Source organism: Tinamus guttatus, unplaced genomic scaffold, assembly GCF_059628265.1.
Source record: "Tinamus guttatus ecotype Peru unplaced genomic scaffold, ASM5962826v1 Tinamus_guttatus_pri_ptg000004l, whole genome shotgun sequence".
NCBI classification, from domain to species: domain Eukaryota; kingdom Metazoa; phylum Chordata; class Aves; order Tinamiformes; family Tinamidae; genus Tinamus; species Tinamus guttatus.
Window position 1 is genome coordinate 138,241 of NW_028288538.1, and position 19,841 is coordinate 158,081.

The 19,841-nt window shown below is 41.6% G+C and overlaps 1 protein-coding gene across 1 annotated transcript in view; it reads left to right on the forward strand.

The window, feature by feature from the left end:
* MAP1A (microtubule associated protein 1A) overlaps positions 1–19,841 on the forward strand; it is a 48,841-nt gene that overhangs the window by 3,681 nt on the left and 25,319 nt on the right. Inside the window, exon 2 of the mRNA XM_088530170.1 lies at positions 265–366. Coding sequence (XP_088386296.1) covers positions 265–366 — 102 coding nt within the window. The remainder of the gene's footprint in view (positions 1–264; positions 367–19,841) is intronic.

Below are 19,841 nucleotides of genomic sequence, written 5' to 3' on the forward strand. Positions count from 1 at the left end.
AATTTATTTGGCCATCATTGCATGCAGTTTGCTAGTATCACTTAGGTGAAACTTTACTTGAATGAAGATTTGCTTATTGCACTTCCAAGATGGATGTTTTTTGACAGGCAAGTATCTTACGGTCTTCAGCTTAAGATTTCTCAGTCTTAAACATGTTGTCTAGGATATACAGGAATCAAAGATGCTCTTTCTGCTGATTCCACCATCTCCACCTCTGCTTCTGGAGTAAACATAAGTGGCTCACTATTCTCTCTTGTTGGGCAGGAATTCGTTCTTGGAACATTAACCTTCTGTCCTGTGATCTGAATGAGCAACTCCGACTCTTTGTAACCCGGCACTTGGCTCAGTTTTCTTCAGAAGTTAAAGGTCAGTGCGTTTGCTTGTTTTTATTTGTTTGTTTGTTAACTTTTCTGATATTACTACTACCATTACTGTGAATAGAAACATATACTACTTAAAAGTCTGTTATCCTAGAAGATTAGAATATATGTATCTGTCTTTATTCATATAGCACAATATGGATTTGTTTTAGAATGCACTTAGGTCTGCTTAAAGCATGTGGAGAGTGGTGTTTAAGACTAATCAAATGACTTTCAGATTCACATTTTCGAAGGCCTATCTCCCTTTTCCAAGGGAGAATGATGAGTAGAAACATTGTAAAAATGCTGTTAACACTTAAGAAGCATGCATGCCTAGATTGTAGAAGGCTTGGATTCCAAGCTTCTATGTTTGTGTAACGTATGTTAAAGTTTCCGTAGAAAACACAGATGACACTACTGCAAATTTTTTTTGTATAAGAGCAGGTTATAGTTCACTGTACTTCTCAGACTCCTGTAAAAGCGGATGAATATATTTTCCATTTGAGAAGGATGTCTTTCTAATTGGTGTCTAATCAAAAAGATACTTGGACTCTTCTCTGATTTGTAACTGACTTAAATTCCCTGTAACTTTCTTCTTACCAGGGGGATGAAGTCCCCCTCTTTACAAAACAGTGCATATATGTTGACATATGGGATTAAAATATTGTGTATTAAAAATACTGATTGAAGAACTAAGCAGAAGATCTGTCTGAAATTGAAGCAATTATAACAGAGGCTGTGGCACAAACAGATTGAGCACTAACAAGTCACCCAAGGATTCTTAGAATTTGGGTGAAATATCTTGATTAATAATAGCAACATGAATCCTCTTGCTTAAAACTTCCTTGGCTCTTGAAAAGCAATGGATGATAAATGCGATGTCAGACCTTAAAAGAAGGCATCCAGGAAATTGCAGGCCTGTAAACAAAGTGTCAACTCTACTAGGCAAATCAGTAGAAATTATAATAAGCTGAATTAGTGGACACCTGCAGAAATAATCTAGCTGAGAAGTCACCACTGGTGCTGCAAAGTGAAGTCCTGCTTTTCAAATGTCTTGAAATTTTCTGGAGGAGTTAGCAAGCATGTACATTTAGTCTACCTGTCAAATATTTTGGACATCTGAGTCTTTCATGAAGACTGCTTTAGGGAAGCCAATTAGCCGTGGAATAAGAGGCCAGACTTTGGTATGTGTAACTGAATGAAATGTGGGTAAACTGGGGTTTTGGTGCAAGTAGCAGCTGCCTCAATGGAGAAGGGTCACCAGTTGAATCCCACAAGAGGGATGAGCATCAAGGTAACAGATTACTGTACCAAATGAGTTTGCATTATCAGCAATGATGACTCCTGACTAAAGAATTTAAGCTACGTAAGGTTATGCACATATGTAAAGAGAGACCAGTCCTACTCACCAATATAAAATGGGGAGTTCTGAGGGGACTCTTACTACTGGGAAATGAAGTATGGTCTTAAGTTAGTGATCGGGCAAAGTCCAGTCATCACAAAAGTTTCTGCTAGAGAGCTGTTGAAAGGAAAATTAATAATCTGACTAAAATTTGGGTTGGAAGGTTTGCATATGTGACTAATGGAGAATTTCCCAGTCTAACTAAGTTTGGGAATCAGAAATTAGAGAAATCTAGGGAAAGAAGATGGGAGAATTCACAGAATCACAGAATGGTTAAGGTTGGAAGGGACCTCTAGGGATCATCTAGTCCAATATCCCTGCTCCAGCAGGGACACTTAGAGCATGGGGCACAGGGTGGCATCTGGGCAGGTTTTGAAGATCTCCAGAGAAGGAGACTCCACAACCCCCTGGGCAGCCTGTGCCAGGGCTCTGTCACTCTCAGTACAGAAGTTCTTCTCCATTTTCAGCAAGTTTGCTGATGATATCAAACTGGGAGGAGTAACTGATACCCCAGAGGGCTGCGCTGCCATCCAGAGGGGCCTGGACAGACTGGACAACTGGGCGGTGAAAAACCTCATGCAATTCAACAAGGCCAAGTGCAAGGTCCTGCACCTGGGGAGGAATAACCCCAGACACCAGGACAGGCTGGAGACCGACCTTCTGGAGAGCAGCTCTGCAGAGAGGGACCTGGGTGTCGTGGTGGACGACAAGGTGACCGTGAAGCAGCAGTGTGCCCTCGTGGCCAAGAAGGCCAATGGGATCCTGGGGTGCGTTAAGAGCGTCTCCAGCAGGTCGAGGGAGGTGATCCTGCCCCTCTACTCAGCCCTGGTGAGGCCACATCTGGAGTATTGTGTCCAGTTCTGGGCTTTGCAGGACAAGAGGGATGTGGAGCTGCTGGAGAGAGTCCAGCGCAGGGCCACAAGGATGATCGGGGCCTGGAACATCTGCCCTATGAGGAGAGGCTGAGGGAGCTGGGCCTGTTCAGCTGGAGAAGAGAAGGCTGAGAGGGGACCTGAGCAGTGTCTAGAGGTACCTCAAGGGAGGCAGTGAGGAGGATGGTGCTGGCCTCTTTTCGCTGGTGGCCACCGACACAACTAGAGGTAATGGCCACAAACTGAAACACCAAAAGTTCCACATGAACTTAAGGAAAGATTTTTTAACAGTGAGGGTGCCAGAGCCCTGGAACAGGCTGCCCAGAGAGGTTGTAGAGTCTCCTTCTCTGGAGATCTTCAAAACCTGCTTGGACGCAGCCCTGTGCCACGTGCTCTAGGTGACCCTGTGTGTGCAGGGCGTTGGGCTAGATGACCTCCAGAGGTCCCTTCCAACCTTAAGTATTCTATTCTATATGGAGATGGAACTTCTTGTTTCAGTTTGTACCTATTGCCTCTTGTCCTATTACTAGCCACCACTGAAATTACTCCCACCTAAAAAGACATCCTAATAATGGCTCTGTGCTGCCAGTGCATGCTTCGTGTTCCTGCCCAGGTGAAACCTATACCAAATAACTTAAGAAATGTTGACCCTCATCTGTCATATACCTGATCCTAACACAGTTACCTCTGCAAGGTGATAATAGGTGATATCAAACTAATATTTTTCTGCTAATGAAGGCATAGATAGAAACTGTGAGTGTCTGGTGACTCAGATGAGGCTGACTGCCTGTTGCCGACGCAATCAGTATACAATCATGCCTATGGATTACTTCAATACTTCTGTTTCAGCTCCCCATTGGAAGGGGCCATTGTGTTGGCTATTTAAAAGAAGAGAGAGTATGAACCTGCAGCTCCTTAGACCTGGAAGTCTTAAGATACTTGGCCTAAGTCATCCAAGGGAAGCCACCATCTTCTGACTTCAGGTTTTGTGCAGCTTTGCCTTTGTCCTTTCATAATATCAAGGATTTCCTATTTTCTGACATGAGGAGAGATCACTTAAGAGCATTACATTCTGTAAATGTCATAGCCAGATGGTCAAAATCAGCATGGATTTAACTCCAAACCCCTTAGCCAACTGATACAGACTTCTACAACACTATACTACAGCAACAACTGCCAAGAGTTTTCTATTTTGTCTGTCACTGTAGTTGAATTAGTTGGTAGTTGTTTACTTATTAGTTGTAGTTGGTTACTGGAGAGTAAGGGTAACTAGACCAAACATCCAAGCTAAGGTCTGATCTATTTGCATTTTAAAAAAAAATCTCCTAAATCTGAAATGAATTAACTAAAGAGGAAAAATATCTCATCCAAACAGATCAGTAAGGCCTGTTGGAGTGTGTTTTCATGAGGTATAATATGGATCTGAAAGTTCTAATATGAGTATTAGAAAAAAATATCCTTGTGCAACAATAGAAGGATTGTATATGGAACTAGATAATCTTTTTTCCAAGGTAACTTTAATTATGTAATTTAAAATCAAGCAATCAAGAACAACTTCCAAGTTAAATTTGCTTGAACAAATGCTTGACATAAATTATTGATCTCCTAGAACACTTTTCCTGCTTCAGAGTAAAGGACTTAGAAGTATTAAACACTTGGAGTACTAGTTTGCTTGCTTTGCAGACTTAATGATTTATGATGAAAGACATCACTGTTCGTGTCACAGTGTAGCTGCCTTGAGGCAGCAGATTGTCAGGCTTGCCATCTCTGAAGTGTGTTACATTAGACCTAAGGCACATGTGTTTTGTCCTACTGATGCTCCAGGTTCTCAGTCATCCTTTGCTTTACATCTAATGCCAGTTGAGGACACTGGTGTATATGCCCCAGTCTCCTGGGGGACACCTCATGATAGTATGTGAAGGCAACTGTGGTGTTCTGTGTGTGTGGTTTTTTGTTTTTTTTTTTTTCCTCCTTTTTTTTTGGTTGTTTGTTTTGGAAGCATACTCTTAAGGAGAAGAGTCCATTTTTATTGCCTGATTAGAATTTATGGTAGGAATTCAACTTTGCAATGGCTAAATGCTAGTGTTAATTACACTAGTTGCACAATCATACTGTGTTATTAAAGTTACAAACCTGATCAGAGTGAAAAAGGATAATCCTGAGTTCACTATGCACATCTTGGTCTCAGAGCTTGCATTTGATCCCCATTCTACATGTTTTTCTTTCTTGCTTTCTGTGTTTTAAAATGTTCCTTTGTTCACCGTATATATATTATGGTTGTTGCTACGACACCCAAAAGACTACTTGGTAAAAATCGGAAACCAGAGCCTGAATTAGGTATTCTTGCATTTCAGCTAAGCAAAAGTTAGTTGAACATCAAGTTCTTATTTTCATGCCTTTCTGTTGAAATGTTGATTACTGAAAGAAATGGCAAATGATGCTTTTCACTTCAGAGTTCATGTAAGTATTAAACCTACACTTGAAACTGAGGCTTCAGGAAAATGCTATAGAATCTACTCAAAGAAGATATGAAGTATTATTCCTGTGAAACAAATTTTCATAAATGCTGTGACCTTTTAAATTTATATACAATTGAATATACTGAATAGTAAGAAAGTGCAAGTTCTGTTTAGTTTTTCAAAAACAAGAAATCGTAAGAAATGCCTCAGTGAATCATGGAAGTAGTCCAGCTAGCCCAATATTCTGTCTTCAGCATTAACAGAATTTAGGGAGAATGCATGAGCTTGCCTGCTTCTGATTTTTTTTTTTTCCTCTCACATGCCCTCCTTATGCATAATAGTTTGATTAGGAATGTTAAAGGGCATATTTTCAACCACTCTTACTAAAAGTAGTCTAATCCCTTTTGAACCTACAGATGCTGTCTGCAATTAGGTGGCTATTCAATCATTAGTCATTTTGGTTATCTCAGCTAAACTTGAATCAAGATACATGGTGCTCTGCATTATCTTCATAAGCAGCAACAGCATTACAGTGCTATCCTAGATCATCTTTTCGCTTTCTTGAGGTAACAGGGGCTTCATATCTGTACATCTGAAAATGGGAACAAGACTTTCTTGGAACACAGCCTATTATCATATAAGAACTTAAGCAAAATACTGTGTTTCCTCATTTGAATTAGTATTTAATGTGTGTTAATTTGTGTTATTGTTTCCCTATAGCTGCTGGTGTATGCAATTTCTTATAATACTTGAAAATAAATCTAAGGCTTCCAATTCTCATCCTCAGATTTAGTTCATGAATGACAATCACCACAATACAAAACCTCTATCTGAACTCCAGGCTTCAACATCTTCTGATATTTGTCTGGCTGCTTCCATAGAATTCAGCTAGGGTCAGTGCACTGCTGGCTCCAGTTCTGGGAGCTACAACCTTTTGCTGTAAAGCTGAATTGGCTGTTAAAACTCAGTAACTGAGTACTTGGAGCAGTGTCTTTCATGACCTTGGTGAACTTGATTCTAATTTTTTTTTTGACAACCCAGGCATTTCAAGGACTGGAGACACTGTTTATAGCACCTTACGTAAGTTCTTTCACAGCAGGCACTTGCCATCTTTTGCTGTGTAACCCATTTTAATTCTTTTTGTCTTTTTTTTCAGAATAACCTTTTTATTTCTTCCATGACTGGCTGGTCTTTTTTGTGCTACCTCTGCTTCTTATTCATAAAATATATTATTTTTAAATTTAAACAAATTTGTTCACCACCTTTGAGAACCAGCTGAGAACAAAAGGAAGAAGGAGCAAACAACTGTGCTCAGTACTAGCAGAGAAACAACAACCAAAAAGCTGTTAAAGGCAGTTTTCTCCATTTGGTAAAATTAGCAGCTCTGTCACTGGATATCAGATTGAGGGATCTATGTAGTGCAGAACAGTTGCAAATAAGAATTATGTTCTCAAAGACAGGCTTGTTGCTTGTGTAAACAGTGCTCTGTGGTAGTTACTTCCTGTTGTTCACTGCAGGCATTGCACACAGAACTATTTTGATTTATTTTTGTTTTTTTTCAGTATTGCAGTGACACTTATCTAGCTGACAAAGGCAGCATTCTCTAGCTGTCAGAGGCTTGGTTGCACTTGCTGTAAGCATGCCAGATGCGATGACAGAGTGATCTCACAACAAGTCAGAAGTCACAAGTAAGACTAGCTCTAGCACACTTCTGCTCTCGGACTCTGCTGCTCTTCAGGGATTTCACGTATTGTCAATACTTAGAACTTCTGAGAACTAGAGACACTTAATACAAGCTTGTATGAGCTTTGGGTGATTTGGTATAAATGTTACTGGAATACTAGTATCACTAATGCTTAGAGAATGGTAATAAAAGCCTTGTTTATGTATTCTTGGTTAATTGTGACAATGTCCACCTTGTTCTCATTTACTGGCTTCAGTGACCGCTACAGAAGGCTCTCCCATAACCTGTAAAGGGCATCTTGCTAAGAGGAACAAGATGAACACAAGGGAAGGAAGATGGATTAAGTGAGAAAATCTTGAATATATGACAGTTCCAACATCTCTGTAAAATTTTCTGGTAGACTTCTCACTACTACTTTGAGTGCAGATCCCTAACTCTTTCCCTTTGCCTTCAAATAATCCCTACTATTGGCATTGGCTTTAGCAGGAAGCCTCTGACCAGCTGCTCTCAGTTTCTATTTCCCATTTACCTAAGTGTTGCGCTTAAAGGAGTGTGCCAGCGCCTGCCTCTCTGTATGAGCCAGTTGGGCTATTACTCTGCCTGAGCTCCCCAATGCATTTAGTAAAATTTGCATTTCCATTTTCTACATTCTTCCCAGGGCAGCCTCATAAAATGGAACATGTCTTAACTTACAGACAACAAATGTACCCTCCTGTACTGTTCCAGTCTAGAGTAGAGCAGCTGGGGGCATGAGTGTGCTAGATCAACAGAAATGAGTCATGTCATCAGCTTTCCATACTGTGCACAAGGTGCTCCATGTTGTTGGGAAGCACTAACTCCTCCACCTGAGGAGTAATACTGCCTTTGGTGCTCTGCTGCATCACTCTGGGATGAAAGAAGCAGGCAGACTCTGCCTGAAGTGATCTTGCCCAGAATCTTAGCTGCTATTTGAGGAAATAAATTATTCCACTGGGTACAGATTCAGAACAGTGGAAAGGCAGTGTGGAGGAAGTCTGTTAATCCTCTTTCACCATTAAATTAATTTTTGTCATGTGCTATTACAAATTTAACGCCATAATTCCTACCTCCTTAGAAAACAGATGTCCCTGAGTCTATTACTGGCTCTGTTCTATGATTTTGCCTTGCTACATTAACCCTGCCATTGCCAGAATATATCTTCTTCCCCTGCCTTCCCCCTCCCAAAAAGAATTGCAGAATTGGAAGCACCCATTTTCTTTTTCTGTTCTGGTGGTGCTTCAGTCCTGAGAAACTGAGATGATACACCTCCTATTTGACACTGAGAAATTATGATGGTCTTTGTGCTAGGAAACCCCAAGGTAGCGTTAACAAGCATTGTTAAGGGAGTTGTACTTGGAAGTATCTATCTTTTTGGAGTGTAATTTTGCTTTCACTTTATTCTGTGTAATGGAAAGCCCTGCTCCTTCATTGGAAAACATCAGGAGATTGCATGCAAAAAATCTACTTTTCCTTATTTCTTGGTAGGGTAAATCTGCTACTGCATAAAATCTGCACCATATCCCTATTCCATGTGCATTTTTTTTTTATTTACCGTTTTATCCTGCTAGCCCGTAGGAAGCAATGGGGAGCCAAAAGAGCCAATTCTTGGGTTCAGGCTTCAGGAAAACAAAGAGCGCTACAGAGAAAATAAATTCACTGAATGAAAACAATCAATTTGTCTTATTTATATTGAACAAACTTTTAAGCTTTCTTTGTTTTTAAGGGGGTTGGTACAATGACCTGTATTATAGAGACTCTTTAAGGAGAGTCATTGTTTATTTTTGAATCCATTTGGCAGCAAGCAGCCTGCCATAAAACATGCTACATTTTCAGTGATTAGCTACTCATGCTTAAAACTATGCCTCACTTCTAGGGTGAATTTGTCTGCTGTGGCTTCCAGCTATTATATTTCATTCTGTTTTTTTCTGCTAAATTGAAGAGTTTTCTTATATTAGAAATCTTATTGCATGTTGATGCATTTTCCTATCTACCTCATAGCTTATTCTCTTTTATAAATCAGGCTAACTTTTTGGGCTTTTGACTTCAGGCTTGTAACTCTGCTGTGATCTTTCCAGTTTATCACAATCTACATTAAAAAAAAAAAAAAAGAGCAAGACTGTAGTGGTCTTGTAGTGGATGTGCTGGGATGACAGTGTTACTCTTAATAGCCTTTATAAAAATCCACAGAGATGCCAGCTCTCTACACTAAACTGGGATTTTGTGTGCTCTTTTCAGGCATGGGGTCTCTGCTTTCTAAAATACAAACAACATCATATAAGTGTAGTGTTAATTTCTTGTTCTTGTCTGTAGCAAATATCTGCTCTAGTAGACAAGCCAAGTTGATGATTTTAGCATAAATCCAAAATTTTAGTTAACAGTTACTGTATCTTCTTGCAGATAATTGACTGATCCTTTGTTAGCAGCAGTTGTGTGGGATTCCCCTAGAAATATTTCCAGCAATAAGTAACTGCTCATTGGCTGCTCATCTTTAAAAAATTATTTTAATCCTTTTGATAGAAACTACAGATTTTTGTAGAATGTGAGACTGAATTTTCTTAACAGCTTGATAATACAAGTGCATCAAACCTCAGCATTCTACCTAAGCTTCCCAATAGCATGGTGAGTCATAGTCCAGATCTTGGTGCTTGCTTCAGCCTGCCCAGTGACTTGAGCTGGTGGATTAGTTTGTGTGTGGGGGTGGCCGGGTGGGGGAGAACTAAAATTACAGCACATAGACTGTAATAAAATACAGGGAAATTGGTACTGTGTGCTGCATGCATGAGAATCACGCGTGTAGAGATGGTGACTTAAAGACTACATGGGGAGCTAGGTAGTTCCTCCGTGGTCATCACAATCTCATGTCTTTTTTGTACGTAGGTGTGAATCTTTGACCTGCTTTCTCTAAGTAAATTGAGTTTCACAGATGATTCTCTGTTTAAGGAAGCAATTCAGCAAAACTAGAGGTTTCTGCTGTCTTAGTGGGAAATGACAGAGAATAAGCTATCTGCCACAGATGTTAATCAGAGGGTTCACTCACTCCAAGAAGGCAATAGAATACTGCTCTCATAGTAAAACTTTTGTATTTTCATGCTCTCCAAAAAAATCCAGACAGGATTTGGACAGATTTATTCTTACTGTTCTGTATTCCCACAGATAACTAATTTTCCACTTTGGCAAGGTTTGTTTTTTAATATCTAAATTTCAAAGTCATATAATCTACTTATTTTTCCCAAAGTTGGAATCATTGCAGTGACTGGGACTTTTACTAAAGATAAAATGTGCCCTACAAAATTATTATCTCAGTTCTAAAACGAAACATATTGTTTGCAGCTCATGGAACTCTAACTCTTGAAGAGTGTGTGGAGGCAAAGAGTAAGTAGGTTTATCCTGGAACAGTCTTTTGAATCCTTCAAAGATAATGAAAGGAACTCATTGTGCTGAATCAGTTCTCCTGTTGTATTATGTCTTTCATATAATGATTCTAGATGTCAGGATTTGTTTGAATGGACTTTAAAAAAAAAGTGTAACCCTTAAATTTGATGAGGAAGGAAAATAATGATGAAGAGGAACAACAATGAAAGGGTTGCTTCTCTGTTCAGGATGCAGTAAAAGGAGCATAGCAATGTTTTTTGGTGTTTCTTAATTTTTTTTTCTCAGTATTTGTTGTCCGGTAGATCTTCTTCCTTCCTCTCCCTTCTCCTCCCTTCTCCTTCCTTCATGGGAATGACAAGAAATAATAAATCTACATGAGTCTGCCCTTGAAGTAGTAGCTTGTGAATAACTCCATGATTTTTATTTATATTTCTTAGCCATTTGTTAAATGGATTAAGTGGATTGCATTTGGAGTGTTTGAAACAGGGTGTTTTATTCTTTTGTGGCATAGGCCTTTACTTTTTTTGTAGAACTTTCTAAGAAAGACTAGCTGGATGAGACTTGAATTTCTTATAGTAAAAAAGACAAAATGAAGGCAGGAAAAAAAATCTTAAGTAATACAATAAGGCAACAATAACAATAATAGTAAAGTGGTTGTTATTGTTGTTGCCTACAGGGAGCCTGTTCCCAGCAGCCCTGAGTATATATTGTTTTAAACTAAAGCCTAATTTGAATTTTGGCTGTGTCAACTGCAGAAATTTGCTTTGTCTGCTCATGATTTTTACTGGCCTTCAGGCAAACAGTCTGAAACTGACCTAATCTTTCCCCTCTGCCTGTGGAATTTACTGGATACTGATGAGTCTGCAGGAAATCTGTTGTAGACATTTGGACTCCTAAAAGAAAATTCTCCTGGGATCATTGTTCTAAAGATGGGATTTACTTGCATTTTTATTTATATTTCATGAGGATGAATAATTCAGAAGTGATTATTGATTTTTCCTTCCACTTCTTCACTTGTTTTTCATCCTCGGTTTCATTTGAGCTGCATCCTTGTGAGAAAACTGTGCTGCAGTGCAGATCTCATATTATAGGAGGGCATAAAACCAGAAGGGAACCGTGCCTAAAATGGATGTCCTATCTGAGCCCTGATTGCTACCTAAAGATCAGAATACTCTGTTTAAGTTTAGTGTATGCTTGCTCATTTACATGCTGCAGTCGTAGAGTATTGTTATCTCCTGTATCCTTACAAGTGGTTTTAACTAGATCTGGTGGTCGTGGTTTTTTTTTATTATTATTTTTTAGTTGCCTTCAAACTTGAGTTCACTCTGACAGAAGGTCCCGTAAAATTCCATTTAAATGTGCATAAAACTGACAAGTTATGAGTTTTGCAGTTCCGAGAATTATTACAGAGCTGTGTTACATTCATTAAAGAAAAATGTCCATATTTCAACATCCCCAAGTTGCTCATTCTAGATATCATATAGAGGGGAAAAATGAAGTCAGACTGATATGGGTTAGTAAAAGTTGTACCTTTTTACAGTCCTTTTTAATTTTTGATACTGAGGCACATAACAAAAATGGCAGTATATTTTGAGTATTTTAAGCTTCCCCAGTATATTCTGTTTTAGAAATCTTATCTGCACTACTGCTAGCTCTCCCCAGCTTCCCTTTCATTTGTCCTGCAGGCTTAGCTCCATCTTCAATTTATACAGTCTTTGTAATTGTCTTTGGTTCTTGTTGCCCATCTGCTTCCTAGGATCCTGCAGTGACCCTCTCACAACTGTCCTACCAGTCTTGTGTTATTTGGATAACTCACAGGGCATCTGGCAAGCCAGTGGCTCTGGAGAGACCCTGTCCTTTACAAGGATTAGTTGCACTTTTTGTCTCCATTTTGTCCAAGCCCTGTAGATGGAGTTGAAGAACTGCAGGACACACCAGGAATCTGATCCGGCTCAGGGTAGCTGATGCCTATTATAGATTACTGGCTGCTTCAGAGACTGAATGAGTCCTGAGATGGTTAAAAAAGCTTGAAGGAAAAATAGACTATATAAGAGGAGGGGTACAGTACAATGGAACAGGCTGGCCAGAGAGGTGGGGGAGTCTCCATCTTTGGAGATCTGCAGCTGCCTGCTCAGGGTCCTACACAACTTGCTCTAGGTGACTCTGCTTGAGCAGGAGGGTTGCACTAGGTGATCTGCAGAGGTCCCCGCTGACATCAACCTTTCTGTGCTTCTGTGAATCTTGCACCATATTTCAGCTCTCGTAACTTCTCTCATATTGCCGTGGTCCCATTTCTTTATTACAGTCATTCTGTGCTAGATCTTATTTATACCTCCTTCATTCTATTTGTCTCTGGGACATGTGAAATGCTTTTATTGCACTTCCAGCTGGAGAAGTCTCTTGGAGGTATTGTGTAAAGAAGTCAGCAAAGGCTACTAAAAAAGTACAACCAGCAGTGACACTGCTGTACGTGGAAGGCAAGATTTTTTCTTCAGATAGACTTTGCTGCTGCTACTTGGAAATGTGTTTGGAGAAGTCTTTCCTTGAACTCAGTGTGATTAAGAAAACACTAGGATTTGATCCCGGGCCCTCCTATGCCATTCTTCTGCGTGCTGAGGTATCCCGCTGCTCTCATGCAAGGTGCACACTGCTGTTCCCACTGTGCCCCGGTGTTTGCTTTCATCCTGCCTTCCTTGTTCCCTCCAGTCTTTCAGTACTGTTCATATTTGCTCCAGTTTTGCAGCCTTGATTTCTAAACCTCTTTATCCTCTCCACTGAGAATTCTAGACAGGTCATCTTCTGTCATTTTCCCTAAAGCTTTTGTGAGTTGCTGAATTAAATTAGGATGACCATTTTTAAAACCTTACTTTCTGGGGCAAAATAGAGCAGTGTGTTGCCACAAAAAGCTTATAGGATTTATGGATTTCCTTAAAGAAGGAAATGGAGGAGAGGCTGATGGCAGGTGCTGACAGTCTCTCTGGACCACATTAAGGAGTTTATTATCACAAAAATCATATGCTATTTAATGAAGAATAAAATGAAGCCAAAAGCAACTGGTGACTTGAGCTATCTACCCAACAGTCTGGTCCTTAGGTCCTATAGCATTAGAATGATGAAAAGATTATTCTCAAATTAAGAAGAGTTAGCTAAATGCATAACTGCATTGGACCTGCAAAGCAGTTGAAAGAATAAAGTACTTAAGGTCAGAAGATTCTTGAAGAACTATACAAACAAATAACAAGGTGTGACCGCATTTCAGATAAATATATGTATATTAATGGAATCTCGATAAAAGTAGGAAATAAATCTTTAACTTATTATAACTAACCAAATAGAGGAAAAAGGTACAGGTATTTACATCTGTAAATAAAAGGAAATATGAAGAAGGGAAGACTATTACATAATTGTGTAGAACAATTCAGAGATATTCAGCAAAAACAAGTACCCCTTAGAAAACCCTAGTAAAGCCAGTAAAAAAAAAAAAAGTAAAAAATACCATTTCTGGACAAAAAAAAAAGAAAAGAAAAAGGATAGATGTGATTTTGAAGACTTAACAATAAATAATCATTTATTTTGGTTCACTGAAAGCTGAGATCCTGTGAAAGATTCAGTAGCTGGACTGCTAACAACAACAACAACAAAAGTTTTCCAGGAGGATAGATGCAAAGAAATTTGCACATGTCTCCACAGTTTTCACTATAGAGCATGCTACAGTGACATTCTGCTACCTCTTATCTTGCAATTGCTTTGACAGTCCTGTGCAATGAGAGCCCGGAAGGATAGGATGTGAATTAACCAGAGTTCTGTGCATTGTGAGACAGCAACGTTTCCATTCAGGTGCTGCGAAATACATGCCTGAATTACTAATAAAAGTATGTTGCTCAAATTAAAAGCAGGGCTGATGCTGGATCAGTGCATGGTAATTCTTCATTTCACCTTTTCTCAGGAGGTTGGATATTGTTTATTAGGGTTTCTGTTCTCATAAAATCTTTTGGCCTATGGTTTTGAGGAAAATCAACTGCATTTGAACAAGAGACCTATGCAAGGTAGCTCATAACTCCGATCTCCTGCTCAGAGGAGCAGGACCTCTCTAGCGGCAATAATAATTATAAACCCTATTCAGTGTATTTCTTCAGCTGTAGTTCTTGGAGCTCTTATTTTATGCAAAAACTCAGCCTTCACTTATTGCTGTTTTAAACAACATGATAGAGAAAAACATGGAGATGTGATTCTGGCTGCCCCCTAAAATCTGAGAATAATGAAAGAAAAAAAAATAGTAGGTCATTTCTATTATTTTTGAAGGCCTGGAGGATTGTCAGTTTGTGACTTCTGAATATTTATAATCCAGAACATTCATATCAGTGTGATACTGACTCAGGTACACAGTGGTGAAACAGATGTTCACATCCTTAGCACTTTAATTCTATATTTAAACAGGTGTTGCACCAGCTACAGTTCCTCTGCTTTTCTTACTCGCAATAACACGGTAGCTACAGCCCTGGGTTGACCTTCCTTCGGGCAGTCAAAAGAGAAGGAAGCCCAGGACCCCAGGGAAGTCACTGGCTCCTCAAAGCCTGGCCAGAGCTCCCTGGCTTAGAGAGCCTTGCCAGGTTTCAAACTGTAGTAGCTCCCTGACTAGTTTCTCATTTTGCCTCACTGGAAAGCAGTTTATTCGGTTAGTAGAAGCAGGGAAAAATCCGCCTCTTCTGTAATTCATCTGTTGAAATAAATCTGTCTTTGTACCAGAAGATATAATGTCTTTAAAAAACAGTGTAGGCATGGTCCTTGGAATTGGAGATTAATGGGCCTTACTTCAGTACCAAGAATTTGGGTTTAAAACTTGGGCTTTTGTGTTTGATAGAAACCTCTGTTTATTCCTGTTTTTCTGGTTATGGTGCTGTTCTGTTTTGTTTATAGCTGTCAGACAAATTGCCTGAATTCCTGAAAAAGAACAATGTGCTCTTGATTGTACTTCTGTGAGCCTCTCTGAGGTCAGAAAGTAGGAAGTGGAAGCAAGAAGCTTGGTGCTCTCCCTTCAGGAGCTACAGGAGGCAAGAAATGCTGCAAGGTTTTGCGTAGAAGTGCCCCTTTTCTGCTGCCTTTGGCACCTATTTTTAGTGCGTATATATATGTATGCATCCATATATATATTTAATGGTTCGTTGTAATTTTCTGTAAGAGATAAAGAGTCTACCAGCAACCACTACCTGGCCCATGAAGGTAGGAGGGCTGCGTTGGAGAATGGTTGTGCAGAAGGTTTTTAGGCCAGTTATATAACCAGTTCATGGCAAAGGCAACAGCTGCTGTAGGGATCTTTGGCTAAGTGTCCTACTGGTCAACCAGTGGTTGCCCCAGTCATTAATTTAATAGATAGCTGTATCTAATATGAAATCTCAAGAATAGCAATTGGAAGCCACCACATTTTTGTAGAAAATAGGAAGATTTTTAGATCATCGTTGCTATGTTGCTGTGGCTGGGAAGTTATGCTATGGTGATGGTGAATGGAGAAGATCTTTGCCCCTCAACATCTCTCAGTTGTCTGTTTTCATTGGTTAGGTGCAGACCTACGAGTCAGAATTACTGCCTGCCATGGCTTCTGTGCTGGAGGCAAAGGCAGAATTGATGATTCCAGTAAGATCCCTCCTCTCCTGGTGTTAGAGAGGTCATGCTTGCTAGGGACAGGTCCCAACAGCTACAGCAAAGTATCTAGCAAAATCAAGAAGTTAGTGTTATTGCCTCTGTGCTTGAACTGCAAAGCAGAAAACTGGGATATGGCAGATGTAGTGGAGCAGGTTAGCATCTCCCAGAGCCTGAACTCCTCTTTTTTTTTTTTTCCTCCATATAAGGCTGAATCTTGTCTCCTGGGAATCTTTAGTATTTTAAAGGAAGATGTTGAGCTGATGATGTTTTACCTTTTCAAAACGTACAGAAATCTAAGATGTTTGATTTCATTGTGTTAATTTTTGTTCAGAGGTTCATAGACAACCTTTGCTACTGATTAGTGTCATCTATAAGCTGCAGAAGGGAAGATTCTAATTTATTTAAAAAAAAACTATCAAAATTCTGTAATATTCTTGTTCCAGAGCATTGCCAGAGGATGGGCAGGATATCTTCCAGCTTCTACAGTTAGCTCACATAGTTAAAGGTCATTGTTGGCAATGAACACACCATGGAATGCTCTTTATATTGCAACACCATGGAATAATCTTTATACTGCAATATTGGGCTGATAGACTTGGGCCCAGCAGAGCAGGAAGGAGGAAGGATGCTTCCCTGTTCGGTGCCTTGAAGGTTAAATGGGCCATCCCCTATTATCCTGGTTAAGAAAATGAGGTGCGAGGTTCACAGAGAGAAATTGAATTTATTTTCTGCAAATAATATCCAAAGCAAGTTGCTCATTCAAGTTTCGTTCTCTGTCCATTGAGATTTGGGGTCATTGTGACATATCCCTCTCTGCCAGCAGTCACTCGTCAGGTATGTGATACTGGGCACAACTTTTCACCAGCTGGGCTGCTAAAGCTGTGCCTATTATTTACATATTGCTCTTCTTTAATTAGAGAAGCTGGTTTGTAGTGTTTGCAACTGCTAGAGAGAAATGTGATAATCCAGTTTAAGGGCAACTCAACCCAAAGCCCCCTCAGAGGAAATAGGGCCTCTCTGGGACACTCTTGCAAGACGTAGCCAGACATTGGCTATAGGAAAAAAAAATTCTAATAACATGGAGAAATTCCTTGGCAGGAAATTATCCAGTTTCACATATTTCAAAGTGCCACCAGAGTTGTGGTGTTCCCAAATTGCCCAGATCAGCCCGTGTCACTGGGGAGGAGCTGTCTGAGCCGACTTTGGTGCTCTGGGCATTAATGGACAGCCACAGGGTGCTTGGTTTAGACGCAGTCCGGGCAGGTAGCAGTGCCCGAGGTGGGTGCTCCGGGAGGCGGCCGGACCCCGAGAGGGTTAAGTCCTCCTGCGCATTGCTGAGTGGGTGGCGGGCTGGGCTCCTCCCTCGCTCGCACTGACACAGCAGCTGCTCTCTGCAGCCCTGTTTGTGCCTGCGCATCCAAGACTCTCCAGGCATCCTGCACAGCGGCTGCTGCTTCCATGGGCCACTCGCCCCAGGACAGTATGGTACGTGTACATTCCTTCTGCTGCCTCGAGGGACCAGCCTTGGGCTCCAAGGCTTTAAACAGGCTATAGAGGTTGTTGGTAGCTTTGGAGCAAACAAGCCCTTAACACTGTTTGCAGGGGGTGGAGGGTGGGATTGAGACTGACAGTGCTGACCTCATTCTTGGTCTAATGCTGTTTTTTCTGTGAAGAAATCTCATCAGCCAGGGTCAGATCTGGTAGATCTGGCTGCACTTGGCTTGTGGAGCTGGTGCTCTTGTCCAGCACTCCCTGGTTTCCTGGGATGAGCTGCTGCGTTTACTCTGCCCTGCTACAGGAAGGGTAGAGGGGAGTCTCTGCAGAGCAGATATGTTTTTTCCTTCATTGCAATCTAATCCTCCTGGAGTCAGAGAAGCGATTGATGAGCGGTTGAGGGAAGATGGCTAGCGGCAAGAGGGCAAGGTGGCTGCAGATGGAGCTGAATTTTGTGATCTATGAAGACCTTGTCCTTGCTCAGCTGCTCTTGTCCTATACACAGGAACAGAGACTGAATTCCCTGGCTGCTCAGCTGTTTACCACACTTGTGTTGTTAGCTGAAACGCAGAAAAGGATGTGTTAACATGGTGTAGAGAAGAATATGGAGATGTTCTGCCTGTCATGGACTTAAGGAGTGCTGAAGTGTTGTCATTTATGTTGTTATGGTCTTGCATGAAGGCAGTTTGATACTGAAGCAGAGGTGAGGTGGCAAAAGGCATCTCAGAGGCACTGCCTTGGAGCAAGGCTCAGGGAAAGCCAGTATTAAGGTCTGTATCACTGTCCAGCTCAGCGCTGATGCTGCAATGAGACTAAAGCCAGGCAGGAGGGGGAGGGTTGTTAAGGTGGAATGCCATGTTGTCAGTGAGATAAAGGGAGATAAAGGACCCCTTCTGACATGTCTCTCTTCTGTGATGCTGCACACCTACACATGAGCAGCAGAAGTCCCGAAGCAGCTGGAGTCTGGCTTGGAACTGCTTAGCACTATATTCCCCCACTAGAGGAAGCCAAAAAAACATCTGCTTTCACCTGGGGAGGAAAAATGGAAGATTCTTGTGAAATGTGAGTGATGCTGCTGCCTTTCTAGGCAGCAGAGCAGGAGAAGTGACCAAGTTGGGAAATGATTTTGGTCCTGCTGGGTGCAGTGAGGTGTTCAGTTCTTACAAATGACAAGAGAGGAGTGCTTCCTTTCCCCAGCAGTTTTCCTTTGTCATCCCTCTCCCCGCTCTGCTCCCATGTCGCACAACAGGGTTCGGGCCAACTCCTCCCTTTGTGCCTCGCTCTGCTGCATCGCTGGTGCCACCGTGTGCTGCTGACCCACCACAGTCCACTGGTGCACAAGAGTCTAGTTTCTTGGGGTGTCTTTGGTTTCCTTTAGTGTTGCTGCTAGCAAACATCTTGTTAAAAGCTAATCTGTATGCTAATGTTAAAATGGGCTGGAGTATTCCGAAATAGGGCCATTCCCTGTAGTGTCCAGGGCTAGGGGAACTGGAGCAGGCACTGGCGTGTTGCAGTTCGGGCTGCAACTGTTAATATTGCTCTGAGACTGCTATAGGGACAGGAGAGAGGAGAGGGAGACACTGAGAGCAGTCTGTGGTGACACCAACAAAGGCCTTCTTACTGGCGATGGGGAGAGGGGCCGCCCTGGCTGGGACACAGTGACACGTCCTCGGGGGGAGCGTGGAGGGGAGGAGCGCGGCTGCTGCGTGCTCGCACACGCGGCGCGCGCACACACTGCGGCAAATTCTGCAGCTGGTGCCTGCTGCCTTCAGACTGCAGAAAACATGAGCTCCAGTTTAAACTCTCTGATCTCCAAAACGAGGCTGTTTCTATTCCAAGCAGCTCCAGTCCTGGTATGAAATGCCCTGGGGGCCTGGCGCTTTGCAGAGTGACAGAGATTGCTCCTCTTCGATGGGTCTGGGGACCCTCTGCTGCACAGAGTCTGCCCACCCTCTCCGCTGCCTGCCAACTGGGTACACCCAGGCTGCATGTCTGTCCTTGCATTTCCTCCAGCAGAACCTGCTGTGCACAGGCAAAGAACCATTTTTGATCCCCTTTTCCTTCGACAAGACACATCTGGGCCTGAATACACAGCCCCCAGAAGATGCTGCTTTTGGCCAGATGGCTAGCACTGTTGCTATGTGCGCTATCACAGGCTCTCCACTAGTAGCTTATGGGCAGGGAAGAGAGGAGCAGGCCCTCAGGAGATGCTATGAGAAGCCAAAGGAGAGAAGATTGCCTGGTGGGCACAGAGGAACTTTGCAATATGTTGCAAAGAAAAGGTGCATCTGCTCACTATGAAGTGTCTGTTAGGTGAAAATACTGGGAAGGGAGGGGGAAGGGTAGTATCACTTGACTGATGGGTAGTCTCTGTTTATGGTAGGAAAAAGGGTAATGTGTGTGTGTGTGTGTGTGTTAATCCTTAGAAATTATTCTAAGGAAGATTTAGAGCATGGAAAAAGATGATTCTCTCTCCCCTCACCCCACCGTGTGGATTCTGAATTGGTTACAATCCACGTCATTCTGGACTCCAGAAGAAGT